At 55.8% G+C, this 18,537-nt stretch overlaps 1 protein-coding gene across 3 annotated transcripts; it reads left to right on the plus strand.

Moving 5' to 3' along the window:
• The first annotated feature begins 390 nt into the window (after positions 1-390).
• Positions 391-18,335, plus strand: Wnt11 (Wnt family member 11). Of its 3 annotated transcripts, none has more exons than XM_050154572.1 (6): positions 391-621; positions 4,198-4,380; positions 10,597-10,832; positions 12,182-12,459; positions 14,912-15,204; positions 17,692-18,335. In XM_050154572.1, the coding sequence occupies exons 2-6, from the start codon at positions 4,298-4,300 to the stop codon at positions 17,864-17,866; spliced, it is 1,065 nt and encodes a 354-aa protein (XP_050010529.1). In that variant the 5' UTR covers positions 391-621; positions 4,198-4,297; the 3' UTR covers positions 17,867-18,335. The 3 variants fall into 3 exon arrangements, with proteins under 3 accessions (XP_050010529.1, XP_050010530.1, XP_050010531.1); XM_050154573.1 differs by lacking the exon at positions 391-621 and adding an exon at positions 1,429-1,447; XM_050154574.1 differs by lacking the exons at positions 391-621; positions 4,198-4,380 and having other exon boundaries at positions 10,685-10,832; positions 12,182-12,295.
• The last annotated feature ends 202 nt before the right edge of the window (positions 18,336-18,537 follow it).

An 18,537-nucleotide genomic window follows, 5' to 3' on the forward strand; every position in this document is an offset into this window, starting at 1 on the left:
GCTACGACAGAAGCACAGGACTCAGGACCCCCAACTCCTGCTGCAAGTAAGAGCGCTTTGAGACACCGGGTTCCGCACTGTGACCCAAGATAGACCCTCTGGCTGGTTTAGGATCTTAGCTGGTTATTTTAAGCTTTCGAGGTGGGCCTCTCGCGCGCCCCGGCGCTCCGCTGGCACACAGCAGGCACGCTTTCAACGCTGCCTGTGGAGAGCAAGTTCCCTTCCATACTGCAATAGGGTGCGAAGTGTCCCGGAGCGCCGGGCGGGCGCCGCGGGTCCGAGGCGTCATGTGGACCCCGCCCCCGCCCCGCGGGAGCCACCGGGTGGGGATTCGGCGCGCTGACGTGGGCGGATCAAAGCGGCGGTCCGCGCCTTATAAAGCGCTCGGGCTGGCGGGCGCCGCAGACCGTGCAAGCAGAGGGGAGAGTTCCGTAGATCCGTGAGCGCGCAGGCCGGAGAGACGAGCTTAGCCGAGAGCAGCCGGCTTCAGCGCCCGTGTGCCAGGATCCCTTGCGCCCTGCTGTGCGGCGTCTGGCAGAGACTGTGCTCGCCGCTCCCGCAGGCCGGGCCGCATTCCCAGTTCCCAAGGGCGGCCGGGAGCGCCACGAGAGTACCCCGAAGGTGAGCAGTGGCCGTGGAGTGGGACCCGCTAGGGTAGGGAGAGGGTCGACTGAACGCGAGACCTCCCTATTGGGCACCTACTCCTGGGGAAGCAAACCAAAGTGGCCTTCGTTGCTCTTTTCCTCACCTCTCTCCTTGCAGCGTTCCGAGTAACTCCGCTTGCCGGAGCACAGCTGATGGAATGACTCGGGGACCAGGGGACTAGGAGGGTCACCGGATGGGTTGGTTGCACGGTTCCTTCAGTTTTCCCCCAGCTCTTTCGATTTGTCCCCCATCCCAGGACTCGGTCCCCTCCCTCGCAGTCTGCGGGTTGATGAGGTCACGCCCGAGCCATCCCGGGGGTGGGGGATTTGGATACTGCGACAGAGGGTGTGTGTGTGAGGAGGCGGTGGGGGGGGGGGGACAAAAGACCGAGAAGTCCGCCGCTCCCACCAGTGCCGGAGGTGGGGCTCTCCGGTGGTGGTAAGAAGGGCACCTAGAGGCAACTGGGAAGGGGTGGGGTGAATTTGTTTACCGACCTAAGCTCCAGGTTGGGGGGTAGTGAGGAGAGTCCTGCCCCAGCTCCGCGTCACATCTGGAGTCACTCCCGCTCCGAACATCTGGCTGAGTTCCACCAGCCCCATATCTTCCACCCGTGGCACTGAGGTGCCTCCATGTCCCTCACGGTCTTTGGGAACGCAGGATCCGGCTCCAGCGGGTGGCAAGAGTTCCACGCACTCCCTTTTCTACTTTCCAAACACCGCGTCTCCGCGGTGACCTGGCGCAACATAGAGGATCCTGATAGAATCTCGGCTGAGCTTAAAGCCGGTCTCACGCAGCCACGCAGGTAACCTTGAAGCTGTGGCTCGGAGTCCCTGTCTAACCCTTTCCGTTTTTAGAGCTTCGCGGCCAGGCTTCCGGAGCGGCCCGCTTGAGCGTTATACTGGTGCGGAGATTGTCCCGGCGCACAGCACCAAATCCTGGGCCAGTATGGCACATTGGGATTGGGAGAGGTTTGGCAAATCCTCGCCGGTTAGGTCAAGCGGGGAGGCTACCTAAAGTGGAATTTCTAGAGCTTTCAACCGCTCCAAGCCTTAGGACCACCTGTTGGCGGTCAGGGCTAAAGTGCCTTTGGGGTCCAGCGTTTGCACAACCCCGGGAGGCTCGTTCCTCCGACTGCTGCAAGCTAAGTAGCTTGGACTTTTTGTCCAAGAAGAAAAAGAAAGGGTTACTCTCTCTTTATCTATAAGCACCGCTGTTTTCCGCGGGCCCTTTACGAGACTGTCCCCAACGCAGGCTAGGAGCCCAGGCTGAAGAGGTTGCGTAGTCTGTTTCAGGGCTAACCAAAACAAGTCTTATGAGATAACCAGGGCCAAGAGGGAAGTCACTTTGCACTTCATCCAAGATGGGAACATTAGAACCCAGGAAAAGGAGGGGACTTGCCCGAAGTCCCACTGTGTGAGGCCGGGGCAGATCTTTCTTCGAACCCAGGCTAGCGCCCCCTGGCGGGCCGGGGACTCCCCAAGTCGAATGCGCTTTGACCCTCAGAGCGCAAGCTGAGAGGGTGACCCAGCGGCTCGCATTGCTGGCCTGGACCTTCTTAGGCAGGACAAGAATAATGTCAGGACCCAGAGGCCCAGTCCCAAAAGTGCTTCCTCAGCAGAGCGCTGTAGTGGCGGAGGAAGTCTAGGGCCGCTGGAGCTGCTGGGAAGAGCAGGGAGTAGCTGGAGGCCTGGGTACCTGTCTCCTGTGCGATCAGGGTCACCCCTTACTAGGGGAGTTGAGCTGGACACTGATTCCCCGCTGTAAGTCCTTGAGCTTCCTTCTGAGACCAGCCCTTGCCCTTCGCTTCCCACTCAGGAATTCTGGGCGCCTTCTGCGATCCCACATTTACGGAGGGAACAAAGAGACAACGACTGGGGTTTTGAACCCCCACACCCCCGCTCCGCCGCGATCCTGCAGATATTTTTCTGGTTTGGGGAAGTGTGTAAACTTTCAATAGTGAGGGAAAGATTTGGATACCGAAGAGATGGGAGGAGGAGTCGGACTGTAGCAAAAATTCCCCTGAGATCCCAGCCTAGACTCGTTTGTGCCAAGCACTTCGGACCTGGGGGACTCTGTGGAGGATGGGAGAGGGAAAGTATTTCAAGGTTTTCTACTTGAATTCCTCTTGATTCTGCCAGAAGGCCCCAGAAAACTATGACGTCTCAAATCCCAGTGTGTGTGTGTGTGTGCGCGCGCCCGCGCGCGTTCACACATGTACAAAACACATACATGTGCACAGGCTACACAGGTATGCGTTATAGTGGACACAGGCAGAGAGAGGATAGACGAAGATCAGGAAGCTGAAATCCCGTTCTTTGTTTTTATAAAAGGAAAAACTAATGCTGGGGTGGTTGAGGGTTTGCCCAAGCTCAGAGAGCCAGATGAGAACCGCTCTTCCCTGTTCCAGCGACCTCCCCGCCAGCACCTCCCCCCAAGTCTGGCACCTCCTTCTTCAGACTCCGTGGACCCTTTAGGGAGGAATCCCTTTGTCTTTGCTCCTTGGAAGGGGAGAGGGGCTGTGCATATTCGGGGCGAACGCCAGGTGTTGGTAAATTTGGAAGAAGCCGGGAAGGGAGTTAATGAGGTGAGAATGATGAGGAGGGCAAGCCTCAGAAAGCAGCTTCGCGGTCTGCAAGCGGGCGGGGTAGCGGCTCCTCCGCGGCCCTAGCTCGCCGCCTGGCGGTCCCAAGCAACCTCTTGCAGGCCTGGAACTTCCCTGCTCCGCTAAGGAGCTCTGGAGCTACTACCTAGTCCGCTCGAGTGAGTCCGAAGGGGCGCTTCAGCCTCTCCAGATCCTTCAGTGTGTAAAGGGCATCCACCACCGTTCCATTTTTCCAATTTCCCTTTCCCATACTGAAAAGTAGGTGCCAAGAGAAGACAAATCTTCTGTTTTCTCCCCAACCTGACCTGCGAGGCACAGGTAGACAAGATAGCTGAACAGTCCAGCATCAACCGGGCCGTTTTCCCATCTCTGGACTCCGGTTTCCTCGATTGAGATGGAGGGGGTGACAATACTGATCCCAGGACTGGGAGGAGCAAAGGCGATCACACTAGGAGACTTCTCTGCAAAAGGGAAACTCGGGATGAAACATAGAACCACTAAAGCTGCAATAACTAATAATCAATACTGTGGATTCTAATAGCCTAAATCCCTTCCCGAATCAGCTGCCTTGGCCCTGCATCCTCGTTCCTCTTTTTGCGGGGTCTCTTCCGTCAGTTTGTCTGTGTGCGTCTTGGGTGGGTGTCGCCTGCGGCTTGTGGTCCTCTCCAGGTTCTCTTCTGGGTCTCCCCCAGCACCTCCGTTCTGCGGCTCCAGGGCTATACCTTCCTGGGAGGTATAGCCCTGGATCCGGCCTGGGAGACACGCCCTCGGCCGCGCTCCGTTCTCACCTAATCCAAGCCTGACGCCGGCGGGTCTCGGGCGGCGCGGGGCGGGAGCGGACGCCTGCTTCGCTCGGCCTCCACGGCCCGACCCCTCCTTTGTAATTTGAATAAAACGCCTCCCCGCCAGCGCACCGCCTTAACCCGCCGCCCCGCTCTTCCCGACTGCAGGCGGCGTGCGCGCTGGACCGGCAGTGGCGGCCTGCAGACGGCGGACTTCGCAGCGGCTTCCGCAGGGTGAGACCCCCGAGAGCGCCGGGCGCGCGCGACGATGAGGGCGCGGCCGCAGGTCTGCGAGGCTCTGCTCTTCGCCCTGGCGCTCCACACTGGCGTGTGCTATGGCATCAAGTGGCTGTAAGTAGGACCCTGCCTTCACTCCAATGGGCCATGGGGAAAGCGGCTGGAGAGGCTGGGTGAGCGCACCAAAATCTGCGAGGCCAACTTGGCTTGGATGTCGGGGACCACTGATTCTTAAGCTTCGGCCACCTCCTTTGTGGAATACTGTTCTTACTCTCTCTGGGCTTGCGAAGTGAACGAGGGGATTTTCTCATCCAGGCCAGGCTTGCGCAAAGGCCAGAAAGGGATTTCGGAAAGATTCTCTCCAAGGGGCACAATCCAGAGGGGGTGCACAGTGCAGAACACAAGGGGCAGCCCAGGTTCGTCAGCCCCCTGAAAAGTCTGCAATGACATTTTCGACCCCTCCACCTGGGCGACCTTGGGGGGAAGTGTCATTCCAGCTCTACCTCCTGGGGCCTCGGTGTACTCGTCCGCCAGGAAAGTTAGTACTGGCTCTCTGGTATCAGATAGGAGGCTCCCTGGGGAGCTCCTGAACCGCCGGAGGCTGTGAGCAAGCGTGCAGGGTGTCTTGTCGGGATTAATGGTCGCTGGAGGCAATTTCCCCCTTGGTTTCCCTGTGAAGCGGCTGCTTCTCCTGTGGTGCCTGCTAGAGGCAGCGGAGAAAGAGTGGGGTTGAGGGAAAAACAGTCCCTTCCCGAAGGAGCTGCCCTTGGGCTGGGAGAGATAAACCCCGACTGTAAATAACTTTCCAAGCTCTTTAGGAGTGGGGGCTTGGGAGTTCAGAAGGGGGGCTGCCTGCTTGGGTTACCTATGTGGGTTGCAGAGATTTCCCACGGCTTGCCACTTTCAGGCGCAGAAGTGGGGAGTTCTGCACGTGGGTGGTGTGGAGGAGACTCCCAGAGGACAGCGCCAGGGTGGGGAGAGTCTAGGACGGATGGATGTGTTAAGGCTCCCCTTGCTTGGGTCATGTGTAGGGAATCTGCAGAAAAAAAAAAAAAAAAAAAAAAACAGGGGTAGATTATGGCTCCTGAAGAGAGTCCATGGATTAGCTGAAAGAGAGGACACTGGACCTTTGGGAAAACAGTCTTGAGGTCACCGGTCCAACCCTTTCTCGTGCTGAGTTATTGATTAAATAATTCAAGAGGAATCCCATCCTCATGTCTTCTGGTTTTCAGGAGAGGTGGTCTGGCCTGTGGGTCTCCTTCCACCTGCTCCTGCTGCTCTTGGGCACCCTTGCTCATTCTTGCCCCAGGCAGGACACAAGTCAGCAAGAACGCCACCACTGTTTTTCTGACCAGGAGGTGAGGGAGAATAGAAAAGGCATTTGCTGAAAGGTGCCAGGGTCTTACTTCATGGCTGAGAACCAGACCTGGGTGACTCATTTTGCTCATAAAGCAGTGCCCTGGGGCCGCTGCTCTTGCACCGCTTTCCCTGTCATATAAAGAGAATACTGAGGTTCTAGGATGCCTGTGGCACATCCAGTCAGTCCCAAGCTGGCGCAGGCTGGGTGGGATGGGTGGTTGACTGGGAGCACCTGCAGCTTAGCTCCACCCCATAGTCTAAGCCCCAGGGAGGACTTGATGGGCAGCGATGGGAGCTGAAGCAGGTGTCCCAGGAGGAGAGCATGGACAGAGGCAGGAGTATCCCCTGATCCTTCTTGCTGGGGTGGGGTGGGGTGGGGGGGCCACAGTGCCTTGCAGGCAATGGTCCTGTCACTTCTCTGAGAGCTGTGGGCCTCTGTAGGATTTGTTAGCAATCCTTAAGAGGAGTTGGTTCTCAATAAGGAAGTGAAGGGCTGGAGAGGCTAAGTAACTGCCACAAGGGTCACGTGCTGGTTCTCCTTGACGGTGAGATCAGAACCCGGGCAGAGGGCTCAGGAGGCTAAACTTTGATAATGGTTGATAATTGCTGGAGCTGGAAGATGGGGAAGGACGGACTTGGGAGGAGAAGAGAAGCTTAAGGCTGGGTGGCACAGACCAGTAGTCTCGGCTACTGAAGAAGCTGAGGCAGGAGGATCACAGATTCAACACCTACCTGGGCTACAGATGAGTTCAAAGCCAGCCTGAGCAATGGAGACTCTGTCTAACAAGGGCCTGTGAGACCCAGGATTCTCCCCCTCAGGGAAATAGTAGGCATCAACAATTGTTCACACAGATGCAGTCTTGCTGTGTGCTCCATGCTGTTTTCCACAAACCCACAATTGGTTTCCATCTCCCAACCTGTGCTGTGTGTTCAGTTTCCCTGAGCAGGAGGAGAGGAAGACCTTCGAGGTTCTTTTTGTTTGGTTGGTTTGTTTTGAGACAGGGTTTCTCTGTAGCTTTGGAGCCTGTCCTGGAACTAGCTCTTGTAGACTAGCCTGGCCTCAAATTCAAAGAGATCCGCCTGCCTCTGCCTCCAGAGTGCTGGGATTAAAGGCGTGCGCCACCACCACCCCGGCCCTTGGAGGTTCTTAAACAGTTTCATAGCGGATGAGGAGCAGAGCAGGGCTTTGAGCTGGGCTGTTGGTAGAAGGAAGTCTCAGGGCCATTGTGCAGTGGGGGTGGGGACTCCAAGGGCCAGCTGTCCTGGGGACCATGTGCTTGGGCTTGGAAAGTGACTTGGAGATGAAAGGGACATTTGACACAGGAACTGAAACCAGATGTGGCTCGGTGACCTGAGGTGCCCACCTGGTGGGCTTCTGGGATGGACGGCATAAACAGGTGTTATGGGGGAAAGGGGAGCAGGGTCAGAACCTGACTGCTTAGAGACACGCTGAGAGCCTTGAGGGAGGGCACTACCCAAAGCCAGAGGTAGGGCAAATCATGGTGAGTTCAGTGTGTGTGTGTCTGGGGGGGGAGCAGGTGTGAGCCTTTCGTCCCCTCTCAAGGAGGAGGGGGAGGAAAGACCCCGGGCCAGCTGGGGGCCCTTGGAGGCTGTCCTCAGAGCAGCTGACTGCACTGAACCTGCTACTCAGCAAGGGCGGGTCCTCTCTAGGAAGAGCCTGAAGAGGCTCTAGAAGGCACGCAGCTGCTATGAAGTGGGGTAGAGAGTGCCAGCCTTGGAATCCCTTCTGTCAGGCAGACCTTGGGCAAGACTTCAGCCTCCCTGTGCCTCGGCTCCTCAGCGCTGACCTGGGCTGTTGGAGTCCTGGCTTGGGGTCTGTGAGGTCTAGCTTCTAGCTGGGCTCTGCCTCTGTTGTTGCACACTGAAGTGGACAAGTCCAGCTCTCTCTCCTATGGGTTGGCAGTCCTTGGAAGCTCCTTTCCACTCTGGTTAGCAAGTATCTGAGCACAGCAACCAGTCAGGGCCCTCCTTAAGGGAGGACTGTCCAGTGAATACGGGGTGGAGCAGGGGCCTCTGCAAGGCAGGATTGGATCTCTAGCTTATAGGCTTCCTGTTCTTCATCCAATGCCCTTGACCCATCTGTGAAACATGGGAAAGGAGCTGGCCTTGTTCATCAAGCCACTAAGCTCCTAAATTTCTAGGAGGAAGCCAGGCCCTGTATTCCCTGGTAACTTCAACCTCAACCTAACCAGGCATCCTAAAAAACTCTGGTTCTTAGACCTAGCACATCATGTCACCAAGGGAAAAGCTTCTCAAGGCCATCCCTGGGAGCCAGATAGAAGCACCGAGAAGGGCTGACCTTGCTTAGTTGGCCTAGATATTTTTCCTGCTTCATGGTTAACAGTCTGGGATGTGGTCCAGGACAGCCCAAACCCTGGTAGCATGTGGGTTAAATAGGTTTAGGGAATAGGCTCTCCCACCTTCCTGGGGTCAGCAGGGTCCACAGAAATATAACCAAAGGACTACTTTCTCTGGCTAACTCTGAGGACCCTGAGGCAGGTCGTATCCTTGACCAGGGTCTCCTCATTTTCTGAGTGAAGTTTTTTATGTCAGGCCTTAGACTGTGGCTCGCAAGGAGCTTCCCGGCTGTATCCCTAGAAAACGCCCTCACCCACAGAACTATGAGCACTGAATATTATAAACTGGGCAACTGAGGCTGGGCACTGGCAGTGACTCGCCTGGGTCACATGGTTAATAAGTAACCTAGCCAGAACTTGAAGCTCCCAACCCATGGCATAGACTCCCCAGTGAACTCTCCGTTCCCTCTTGTCCCCTCCTGCATCCTCTCCCCCCACCTCCCCACTGCAGATAAACTGAAATGTTTCCAATTAGGGCTGTTCTGAACCAGACCTGCCTGCGAGCTGTCCACGGTGGCTCCCCCGCCTCTGCCTTAGTCCTGATTGCCTCCCCAAGGGGGCTCACTTACCCAGGTCATTACCGCTAATCAGCGGATTCCTGGGAAGACTTCGCAATGCTTGGGGGTGGAGCAGTAGGTATATCACTGTGCCAGCTGCTCCTGGGGGTCCCAGGGATGCCAGTGTCCCTCTGTCCCCAACAGTGGTCTGGCTACACTCTACCTGCCCCCTGGAAAGAGTTTCAAAGTCTCCTGCTGAGTTAGCCCTCTGGGAGGTACCCTCACAGATAAAATACTGTTAGCCTAGCATGGGGTAAGCAAATGTCTGGGGACTTCAGAGGGAAGGGGGAGCTAGGGAAGCAGAGTCCCCCAGACTCCCCCACTAGTTAGCCCCAGGTACTGGGGAGCACTGGGCACTGGACCTGAGAGAAGCTTCAACCCTCAGGAGCTGCCTGCACTGCTCAGCAGGAAGGGCTCCATCAGCACCCCATTTCTTGGCCGGCACCCTACTTTTAGGTAAGCCTAGGGTAAAGCCAAGAAGACAGCCATGCTGCTTGCATGGGCTGTGTGCCTCTGGCGCGTGGAAACCTTCCATTTCAACCATAGAAAACACAGAAGACCCAGCAAACGAGCAGGGAGAATGGAGTTGTGGGTCATACCCACCCAGGCCCTGACAGCTTGCTAGGAAGCAGGCGAGCCTCGCTGGCTAGGTTGGGAAAGCTGGACTCCTGGGCTGTGGAGAGCTGCTGTGGTGTGCCGAGGAGAGGCAGATCCACACAGGGACCATTTGCCTCTACAGCCTGAGCCCACACAGGTATGCTTCACAGGTGATACCACCTGGCCAAATGGATCTGCTTAGGCCAGGAAGCCATTGTTCCCTCTCGATGGTTTGGACTGGTGTGGGCCAGGGTCAAAGGGAAGGACATGGCTTAGGACACTCACCTCTGATCTTAGGATAGGTAAGGCATCCTAACCACAAATGCCAGGCCGGGTCTTCTGCATGAGTCTACTCCCCGTGTCTGTATGGGGTGGGGGTGGGGGAGTTATATGGTGGGTGGCAGACAGGCAGAAAGAAACCAACTGATCAAAAATTACCTAATTTGGCCTAATTTGAACAGGATTTTGTGGCTGTTCAAAAAGGAAGAGCGGTACACTCTCGTCTGCCAACATGGAGGAGATCCAGTCTCTTCACTCCTTCGGAGCTAAGATTCCCTTGGCAATGAGCTGAGGTTTTAAGTCTAGGATCACAGGCATGCATCGCTATGCCTGACATGAGCACATTATCTTATTTAAGCCTCCCTGTTTTCTTTTGAAGTAGAAATGGTCGTTACTGCAGCTGAGGGCCGTGAGGCCCAGAGAGGTCAGGTGATTTGCCCAAGTCACACAGTAGGGCCTCTCAAGCTTATGCCTTTCCCGTCTAGGAGCTGGGGCATCTGGGGCCTTTCTGCATCATTGCTGATGGGCCCTTAGACTAAATGTTCCCGAAGACCAGAGGGGACCAGTGATCCTTGACTCTCTGGACTAGGTATTGAATTTTCTAAATTCTGGATCGCCATAAACTTCAGTGTCCTTGAGTTGTTGAAGGGCAATCCTTTGTGCGGGTGAGGACTTTACAACGGTGATCAATGGTGGTAGAATCGCACGCGGTAATGGTGTAAAGCTCTTAACGCACGGAGTGCAATAGCGTAAGGGTCTAATTAATAGCACGTGTAATTATTACGAGACTCCAGCCCTGGTTCTGGCACACAGCTACCGGTGCTGAATGAATGGAAGGAACTTAGTAACTCGTGGCCAGGAGGTCTGAGGCAGTGGCTGGAAGTGTTTTGCAGACTGTAGATGCGTCTATTCCTAAAACAATTATAGGATTCAGGCAGGATAAAGGATGTGATTCTGTGTTAGGATTAGGGTGTAAGGCCCAGAGAGAGATAGTGTCATGCCCAAACGACAGGTGGTTGGGCCAGGGCAGGCAAACCGTTGCTCTGCCACGTGACTCTTGGCAAAAATGATTGAGTCTGTTCGCGGGGAGGACTGACCTGCGGACCAAACGCCCCTCACACCCTGTCTTTCTTCCATTTGGTGGTTTTCGCGGTATGCAGAGCACTGTCCAAGACGCCAGCAGCCCTCGCGCTCAACCAGACGCAACACTGCAAGCAGCTGGAGGGCCTGGTGTCTGCGCAGGTGCAGCTCTGCCGCAGCAACCTGGAGCTCATGCGCACCATCGTGCACGCGGCGCGGGAGGCCATGAAGGCCTGCCGCAGGGCCTTCGCCGACATGCGCTGGAACTGCTCCTCCATCGAGCTCGCCCCCAACTACCTGCTTGACCTAGAGAGAGGTATGGGCTGTGGGGCGCCGCGCTGCTGTGGCGGGAGGATCCCGGCGGAAGCTCTGTGTGTTTGGATAGGTGCGTGGATTCACGGGTGGACGGATGAGCGACAAGATGGATGGTTACACAGATGGATAAGCCACGGCTGGGCGGACGCTTGAGCGGATGAGTCATTCGTAGATATGGGTTTCAGGAACGAACTGGGGAACGGATAAATATTAATGAGTGAATATATCAGCACATACTTTGGCCCGAATAACACTTCAGGACACACGTGTGCTGTAATGCACGGATGAAGGAAGGACATTGCCGTAGACCGCACCAAGGAGGCTCCCTGCTGTACTGAAAGCCAAGTCGATATAAGGAGACTGGTGGAAAGCCCGCCCCTGGGCAGGCAGGTGGACCTAGGCAAACCTGATTGGCGGGAACTGCTTTGATGCACGAAGTAGTCCAGGCAGCAGCGAATAGCTTTGAAACAGGCTTCCGGGAGGGAACCTGAGTGCACACAGGCTGAGTGCCTACCCCACACAACCACGGGGTCCAGGCATCACGGGGTCGCAGATGGCAGTCAGTCCCCACCCCCAAGATGTCGGAACACCAGGGAAGGCTTGTCAGGTGGGCTCTACAGTTAGCAACTGAGGTTCTGTAGGGGTGGTAACTGCTAGTTATAGGACAGGGCCAGGATTCAGATGTGGGACCAGGATGGCCTGGAATGGAGTGGGACCCCAGCAGCTCTATGCTCATTCCTGGGGCTCTGTCCTTGTCCTGCATACTGTCTCCCAGTTGTGAGTAGCGCCCAGACTGTAATCCTGCACTTGAGAGACTGTGGCAATAAGATAGCCCCAAGGCAGCCTGGGCTACATACTGTTACATTGTTCCAGAAGCCCCAAGTCTGTGAATGAGTTCTCTGCAGGGCTGTGCTGTCTCCCTGGGTCCCGAGAAGCTCCAGGTAGCTGTGGGTATTCTGCAGTACCTCGACCTACAGCTGTGACAACCAGCTCACATGTCATATGGTGCCTCCCATCCGTGTCTGTGTACCCCCCAGTTCCCTCCTGCTCTAAGGACACATGACCGGGATGGTCTCATCTTAGCAGTGAGATTCTCTCAGAAAGACTGGGTTTCTAAATCGTCTCTTAGTCCTGAATTCCCACCAGGGCTCAGGGGGCTGAGGTTCTTGCTTATGTAAAGCACCCTGTGACTAGCAGACTGGTAGCCCTTGCAAGTCCTTTTTCTGCACTGCTCTGGGGACAGCTGGGTCCCTCTGTGCTGCCCACTGTAGGGGTGGAGTAAGATGACCTCAGGCCAAGGTCTGGCCTCCTCCTGACCTCCAGCCCCTCTAACCCTCACCTCTCCCACAGGTACCCGGGAGTCAGCCTTCGTGTATGCCCTGTCGGCCGCCACCATCAGCCACACCATCGCCCGGGCCTGCACCTCTGGCGACCTGCCCGGCTGCTCCTGCGGCCCTGTCCCAGGTGAGCCACCCGGGCCTGGGAACCGCTGGGGAGGATGTGCGGACAACCTCAGCTACGGGCTCCTCATGGGGGCCAAGTTTTCCGATGCTCCTATGAAGGTGAAAAAAACGGGATCCCAAGCCAATAAACTGATGCGTCTACACAACAGTGAAGTGGGGAGACAGGTAACCACCCCCCACCCGCCCCAGAGGGTGTGCCTGGGCCACTGGCTGGAGAAGGGCCCGCCCCCATGGAGGGCCCCATGAGGGTGTGGGAGAGGGGATGGGCTGGGACCTTGCCGCTCTCCCCTCTCTAGAGCTTGGGCTTGCCTGCCCCTTCTCCTCTCTGGGGTGCTCCAAGCAGAGGGAACAATGAGCTGGGAGCCCAGACCTCTGAGTTCTGCCCTTTGGCGCTGGCCCTGACGTCCTGAAGGGTGACTTGCTTCCTCTCTGGCCTTGTTCCTTCCCAGCTATAAAGCCGCGACAGGGTGGGCCCTCCTTGTAAGTTCCTCAGCCTTTCCTGAGGACAGGGAGGGGGCTGGACCACAGACTTTACACTACACCCCCTCTTTGTAATGGGGAGGGGGATTCCACGCTGCCTTGAGAGAATGGGTTCCCCAGAATCTGCTACCAGTGTCTCCTTGTTTCTTGCTTGCTACCCAAAAGGCTGGGGGAGTGTGGGAATGAATGAACCAAATTAAGCTTTTACATGTATGTATATGCATGTGCAAGTGACAGTACAACTTGGGGGAGTTGGTTCTCTCCCACTGGGTTCTAGGGGTCCAGCTCAGGTCATCAGGGTCCGTGGCAATCACCTTTACTTCGGAATGATAAACTTGGCACCAATCTGTGGTGTGAACACGCACTCCCTGTTCTATTCTTTCCCTCCTGGGATCCCAGAACAACCCCCAAAAGTTCTGTTGTCCCTTTCTCACTGATAGGGGAAGATCCCCAGGAAGAGTGTACTATGTAGCAGAAGGAATCTCTCAAATGGTTTAGCCCTGGTGGCTCAGCCAGGAACATGTGGCCTGAGGAAGTGGAATCTGTGCAAATCCACCCACCTTCACCTGTCCCTGGTGACTCTTGAATGTCCAGGCTGTCCTTGGACAGTCTGGGAAAACTGAAGTCAGATCACACTAGCCAGGAGTTCCTGCCTCCCCGCCCTGGGACTGGCCTCATTGTGGGAACCCAGAGAGCTTTTACCTAGCTCCAATGATGGTGACTATCACTATGGTGACCTCAGCCTCCAGCTGGGTTGCTCCTCCCTACCCCCCCCCCAACTCCAGTGCAGTGCAAGAGGATACTTAGTTTCCATCTCAGGACACATTAGGTCTGTTCTTGGAGCCACCTGCTAAAGGCGAATGCTGTTCCCTGTAGTCCAGGGCTGTGTGAGAATTAAATGGCATCAGGACCAGGCAATTTAGCACCTGCCCCTGAGTGTCCACACCTTTCCAGACCGGATTCAAGGAATCAAGCTTCAGCACTCTGTCCCTGGTGCCTGTATCTCCTTCTTCTCCCTCCTAGGCATCTAGCAAGTTCTATACCTAGTCTGCTTCCTCAGTCCCCATTTCCTGTTGCCATGATAAGGATGATCCCTGACACTTTGCCTAGCTCCCCACCAACTCACTGACTGACTGAGGGACTGGAGCAAGGCCAAGCCAATCTTCACCTCAGTTTCCTCAGCCACGTGATGCAGGGTGTGAATACAGGTGACCCATGACCCTTGCAGGACAAGGGAGAGGGAAGTGTCCTGTGAGCAGGGGTTTGAGGAGCCGAACAGAAAGGTCCTTAGAAGGTGTTTGACCTCTGACCCTCAGACACCAACAGGAAAACGAGGCCCAGGGAAGACTTGGGGGGAAGAGTCATTTCTCACACCAGGGCTGGATCCTGCCTACAGGCCTGGCCCAGGGGTTTCTAGTTTCCCCCACAGCTCTGATTCAAACTGCATGTTCAGAGCCAATATTGATTTAAACTGTTATAACCCACACACCCCTTAGTACAGCTCATTTAACCCTTGCCACACTCAACCAGGGAGCAGCAGCCTGCCAGCTTCAGACTTCAGAGCAGAGAGGCTGGGTGACAACAGAGAGTCACCTGGCAGCCATGGGTGGGTCCAGAAAGAGGTGCACCCCCATACTGTCTCCTCCCTGTCTCCCCAATCCTTCCCCAGCTGCCTTCCTTCTTGCTCTTCTCGCTGCTCTTCAGGCAAGCCTCTAGTAAGTCCTGGTTTGTGGGAGAGAGAAGGCGTGGAACAATTCAAAGTCAGCTTTTGGAATCACTGTCAGATGCAGGTTCAAATCCCAGCCCCGCAATCTTCTAACTGCAAACTTGGGGGTCGGACGTAGCGTATTTGCGCCTTCCTGTTTAGGATAGGGCAAAGAGTGGGTCTCCCGGATGGGCTGTGGCAGCTGTGTTAGGACATTTGTGCTGAGTGTCTATCTGTGAATGCCCCTCTTAGTTGCCCTGGAGTGGAAGCATGACCCCCACCCCCCGACTTTAGTGCCAAATGCTCCATCCCTTGAGGATCCAGTGGGACATGAACCCCCCAAGAACCCCCAGTCATGAGGTGGGGGGGCCAGAGCCCTGACAGGCCAGGGAGGGGTTCTGGCCATTCCGCCGATACCTTGCCTGTCTGCAGGCTCTGCGTGCCTCCCTGGAAACCAAGTGTAAGTGTCATGGGGTGTCTGGCTCCTGCTCCATCCGCACCTGTTGGAAGGGGCTGCAAGAACTGCGGGATGTGGCTGCTGACCTCAAGACCCGCTACCTATCGGCCACGAAGGTGGTGCACCGGCCTATGGGCACCCGCAAGCACCTGGTGCCCAAGGACCTGGACATCAGGCCCGTGAAGGACTCAGAACTGGTGTATCTACAGAGCTCCCCCGACTTCTGTATGAAGAACGAGAAGGTGGGATCCCACGGGACCCAAGACAGGTAGGTAGGCTGCCACCTACACACACGCCACACTCAGGGCTGGGCCGAGCACAGTGGTGACTAAGCAATTGGAGAGTGGAGTCCTTGCCCAGTGTGGGGAGGAGGTTCCAGGGAGACTGAGGAGGTTCGGGGATAGCGGCTGATGGCCCCACCTTCCCCCTAGATGGGAAGTAACAGCAGTGGTACTGTATGACAGGGACTAGGAAGAGCTGCCCAGCATGAAACAGGAGCTCAGGAGATGTCACAGGGACAGGTGAGAGATAAATGCCCCTCCTGCTCTTTGGACAGAGGAGGAACTGAGAGGCACAAGGAGAGATGCAGGCAGCATCCAACCTAAGGCAGCCAAGGAAGTACCCAAAGCAGAGCGGATGAGCTGTCCCTTGATAAGTGCCCACCCCCCAGACTCTAGTCCTCCCATGTCCCCTGGGGACTACATAGGTTAGGCCTGAGGTCCTCATAGCTGGCTCAACCCTGGCTCTGGATAGGGAGACAGGAAAGACAAGGAAGGGGCCCATGACCTACTGTGTGCCGGGTGGGGCTATTAAGGAACTAGGTGGCTGCTTTTGCAAAGAGGGTTCCTGAGAACCTAGGAAAGAAAGTTCTGTGATCAGATGCACCTGGGCAGCTCGCTGGCCATCCCCAAGGCTTGAGGGAGCCTCAGCTAAGGAGCTGATTAAACCGAGTTTCCCAGAGGTACACGGCCGGGGAACTCTTTTATTAAGGAGCTGCTCATAGCATTCCACGAAGCTGGTGCTCACAAGGTTAGGGAAATACGGAGCAGAGAGCGGGTGTCTGGGAACGTGTCTGGCACATAGTTGGTGCCCGGCCAGCTTCTGCTTCCTCCGCAGCCCACGGTCTTGCCTGTGAGAGGGGAGGGCTGGTTTGGGGCTCTGTCCCCACGGCCCGGGGCTCTGTGAGGAAGAGGCCCAGGCTCCCATCTGGAGGCCAGATTGAGGGGGTGGGCAGAGTGGAGGTGGAGTGGGTCAGGCAAAGGAGACAGGAAGGAACGCGAGTCGGCTTTGAAGCGGCAGGGTGGGTGTGAGCGGCTGAGAAGGGGAGTTGAATCTGTAACACACAGGGGCTGGGCACAGAGCCCTAGAGGACATGGAGTGAGCAGAGAATTGCAGAAGACTCTGCCCATAGGCTGTGGGTTAGCGCCCTGTCTTCTCAGCGCTCTGTCCCCAACTGTATCCCTCAGACCCAGTCCCTCCTCAGTACTCGCCCAAGGGACAGTTCACCTGAATAGCTGCCTCTTTATCAGGCAGGTAGACGGCAGCAGGGAGACCTTCCTGGCTCCTCACCTCCTGCCATAGCTTAGGGGAGGAGGCTGAGCAGTGGCCTTGGCACCGGTGTTTAGAGAGAGAACTTTTGCTTGTCCCCTCACTGCAGTGAGAGCAGCGGCTGCCATGCATTGCATCTGCTCCACAAACAGAAGGATGCGGAATGCCTCTGGGGAGATGTCACTGCGGGCTCCTTTGGACACCTGCATGCCTGCACTTAGCAGACCCAAGTGTCCAGGCCCAGGGGCCTCCTGGGCTGTTTTCAGTGTTGCAGAATGTCTCCTGAGTTTTTTGATTGTGGAAATGACACTTACCTCCATTACAGCTTAATTAAAGATTAATTATAAAGGGGGGGCGTCTGGGGAGGAGGCGCAGTTGGTAAGGCACCTGCCTTGTAAGTTTGAGGATCAGACTGGCAGTGGTGGCACACACCTTTAATCCCAGCACTTGGGAGGAGAGACAGGCTGATCTCTGTGAGTTTGAGGCCAGCCTGGTCAGTCTACAGAACTGGTTCCAGGACAGACAGCCAGGGCTGTCACACAGAGAAACCCTCTCTTGAGCTTCCACTCGCCTGCCACAGATGAGGATCTGAGTTTATATCCCTACCACCTGTGTGATGGCATAAATCTAGAATCCTAACCGTGAGGTGGGGGCAGGGATAGGAAGGTGCCCCGGAACTCACTGGCCAGTCTTGCCAAGTGGATCCCTGAGCTCTGGTTTCAGTGAGAGACTCTTTCTCAATAGGTAGATAGGCAGGCAGGTAGGTAGGTAGATAGATAGATAGAAAGACAGATAGATGATAGATAGATAGATAGATAGATAGATAGATAGATAGATATTCAGTGTGGACCTCTGCCTCCAAATAAATGCATGCACACATTTGTGCACGTGGACCATTACCACACAAATACAAAATACACACATTTTCCTAAGGATTAAATATGAAGTCAGGGTTAATTTTTTGATTTGAGAGTTCTGGTATTTAGAAGAAGAAGAAGAAAAAAGGAAACCAGACAACTCAGGAAGTAAAATAGCCCCAACAATTCCATCAGAGCTTATTGTAAACACAGGGAAGTTAGGGAAGGAGGAAAGCCTCGGTTTCCCCCCAGATTGATCCCCCTTCTTGCGGGGCTGGGTCAACCACAATGGCGAGGGTGCAGGCTGCTGGTGGTAACGGTGCTCACTAACCTCTCATTCCCACCCCCAGGCAGTGCAACAAAACCTCCAACGGCAGTGACAGCTGCGACCTCATGTGCTGTGGGCGCGGCTACAACCCCTACACGGACCGCGTGGTGGAGCGGTGTCACTGCAAGTACCACTGGTGCTGCTACGTCACCTGCCGCAGGTGTGAACGCACAGTGGAGCGCTACGTCTGCAAGTGAGGCTGCACGTTCCGCCCCTGTGGAGGGGCGCCGTTCTCCCCGAGGACCCACTGAAGGGCCTGGAGACCCCGTGGACTTCCCTGCCGATCCCAGATGCCAGGCGTGGGAGGAGGCTTGTGCCGGGACTCCACTTGGAAGCCACCGGGAACAGGAGGCCTGGTCGCCCTGGGAGGGCCGGGGCATCAAAGGAAACCGATAGGATTAAAAATAACCTGGCAGCTTGGGGCCCGAGTGCCCACATGTTGTCTTCCAGGCTGCTCCAAGAAGCCAGGGCAGGGATGGGTAGGACTGTGTGCGTTTGACCTTTCAAGGCCAGAAAGACCAGCCTCCCAGAATGTTCTTTGGGACCCTGTGCCCACCACATGGAACCACTAACTGGGTTGTAAATTTTTATTTTTCTTTCCCCTCTCCTTTGGGATGCGGGAGTTACAGAAATATTTATAAAATATAGCTTTTTCTTTGGGGTGGCTCACTTCAATTCCTCTTTATATATTATATATAAAATATATATATGATGATTATATTTTAAACAACTGTGTGCAATGAATGCTGAGCAAGCCCCAGCCTGCCCCCCCAAATCTCTAGCTCCTGGTCTGGCGGGGGGACTCTCCAGTTTCTAGACAAGGCGGCCTCCCATTGATGTCTCAACCCCACCCGGTCCCCGGACCTGG

The sequence above is a fragment of the Alexandromys fortis genome, unplaced genomic scaffold, assembly GCF_014885135.2.
Source record: "Alexandromys fortis isolate MF-2015 unplaced genomic scaffold, M_Fortis_MF-2015_v1.1 scaffold_77, whole genome shotgun sequence".
In the NCBI taxonomy this organism is placed as follows: Eukaryota; Metazoa; Chordata; class Mammalia; order Rodentia; family Cricetidae; genus Alexandromys; species Alexandromys fortis.

Excerpts from the sequence above, each read along its gene's own strand:
- Wnt11 (XM_050154572.1), top strand. The coding sequence starts at position 4,298 with ATGAGGGCGCGGCCGCAGGTCTGCGAGGCTCTGCTCTTCGCCCTGGCG. Across the intron at positions 12,460-14,911 it reads ACAGTGAAGTGGGGAGACAG|GCTCTGCGTGCCTCCCTGGA; the intron begins GTAACCACCCCC and ends GCCTGTCTGCAG. Across the intron at positions 15,205-17,691 it reads TCCCACGGGACCCAAGACAG|GCAGTGCAACAAAACCTCCA; the intron begins GTAGGTAGGCTG and ends TCCCACCCCCAG.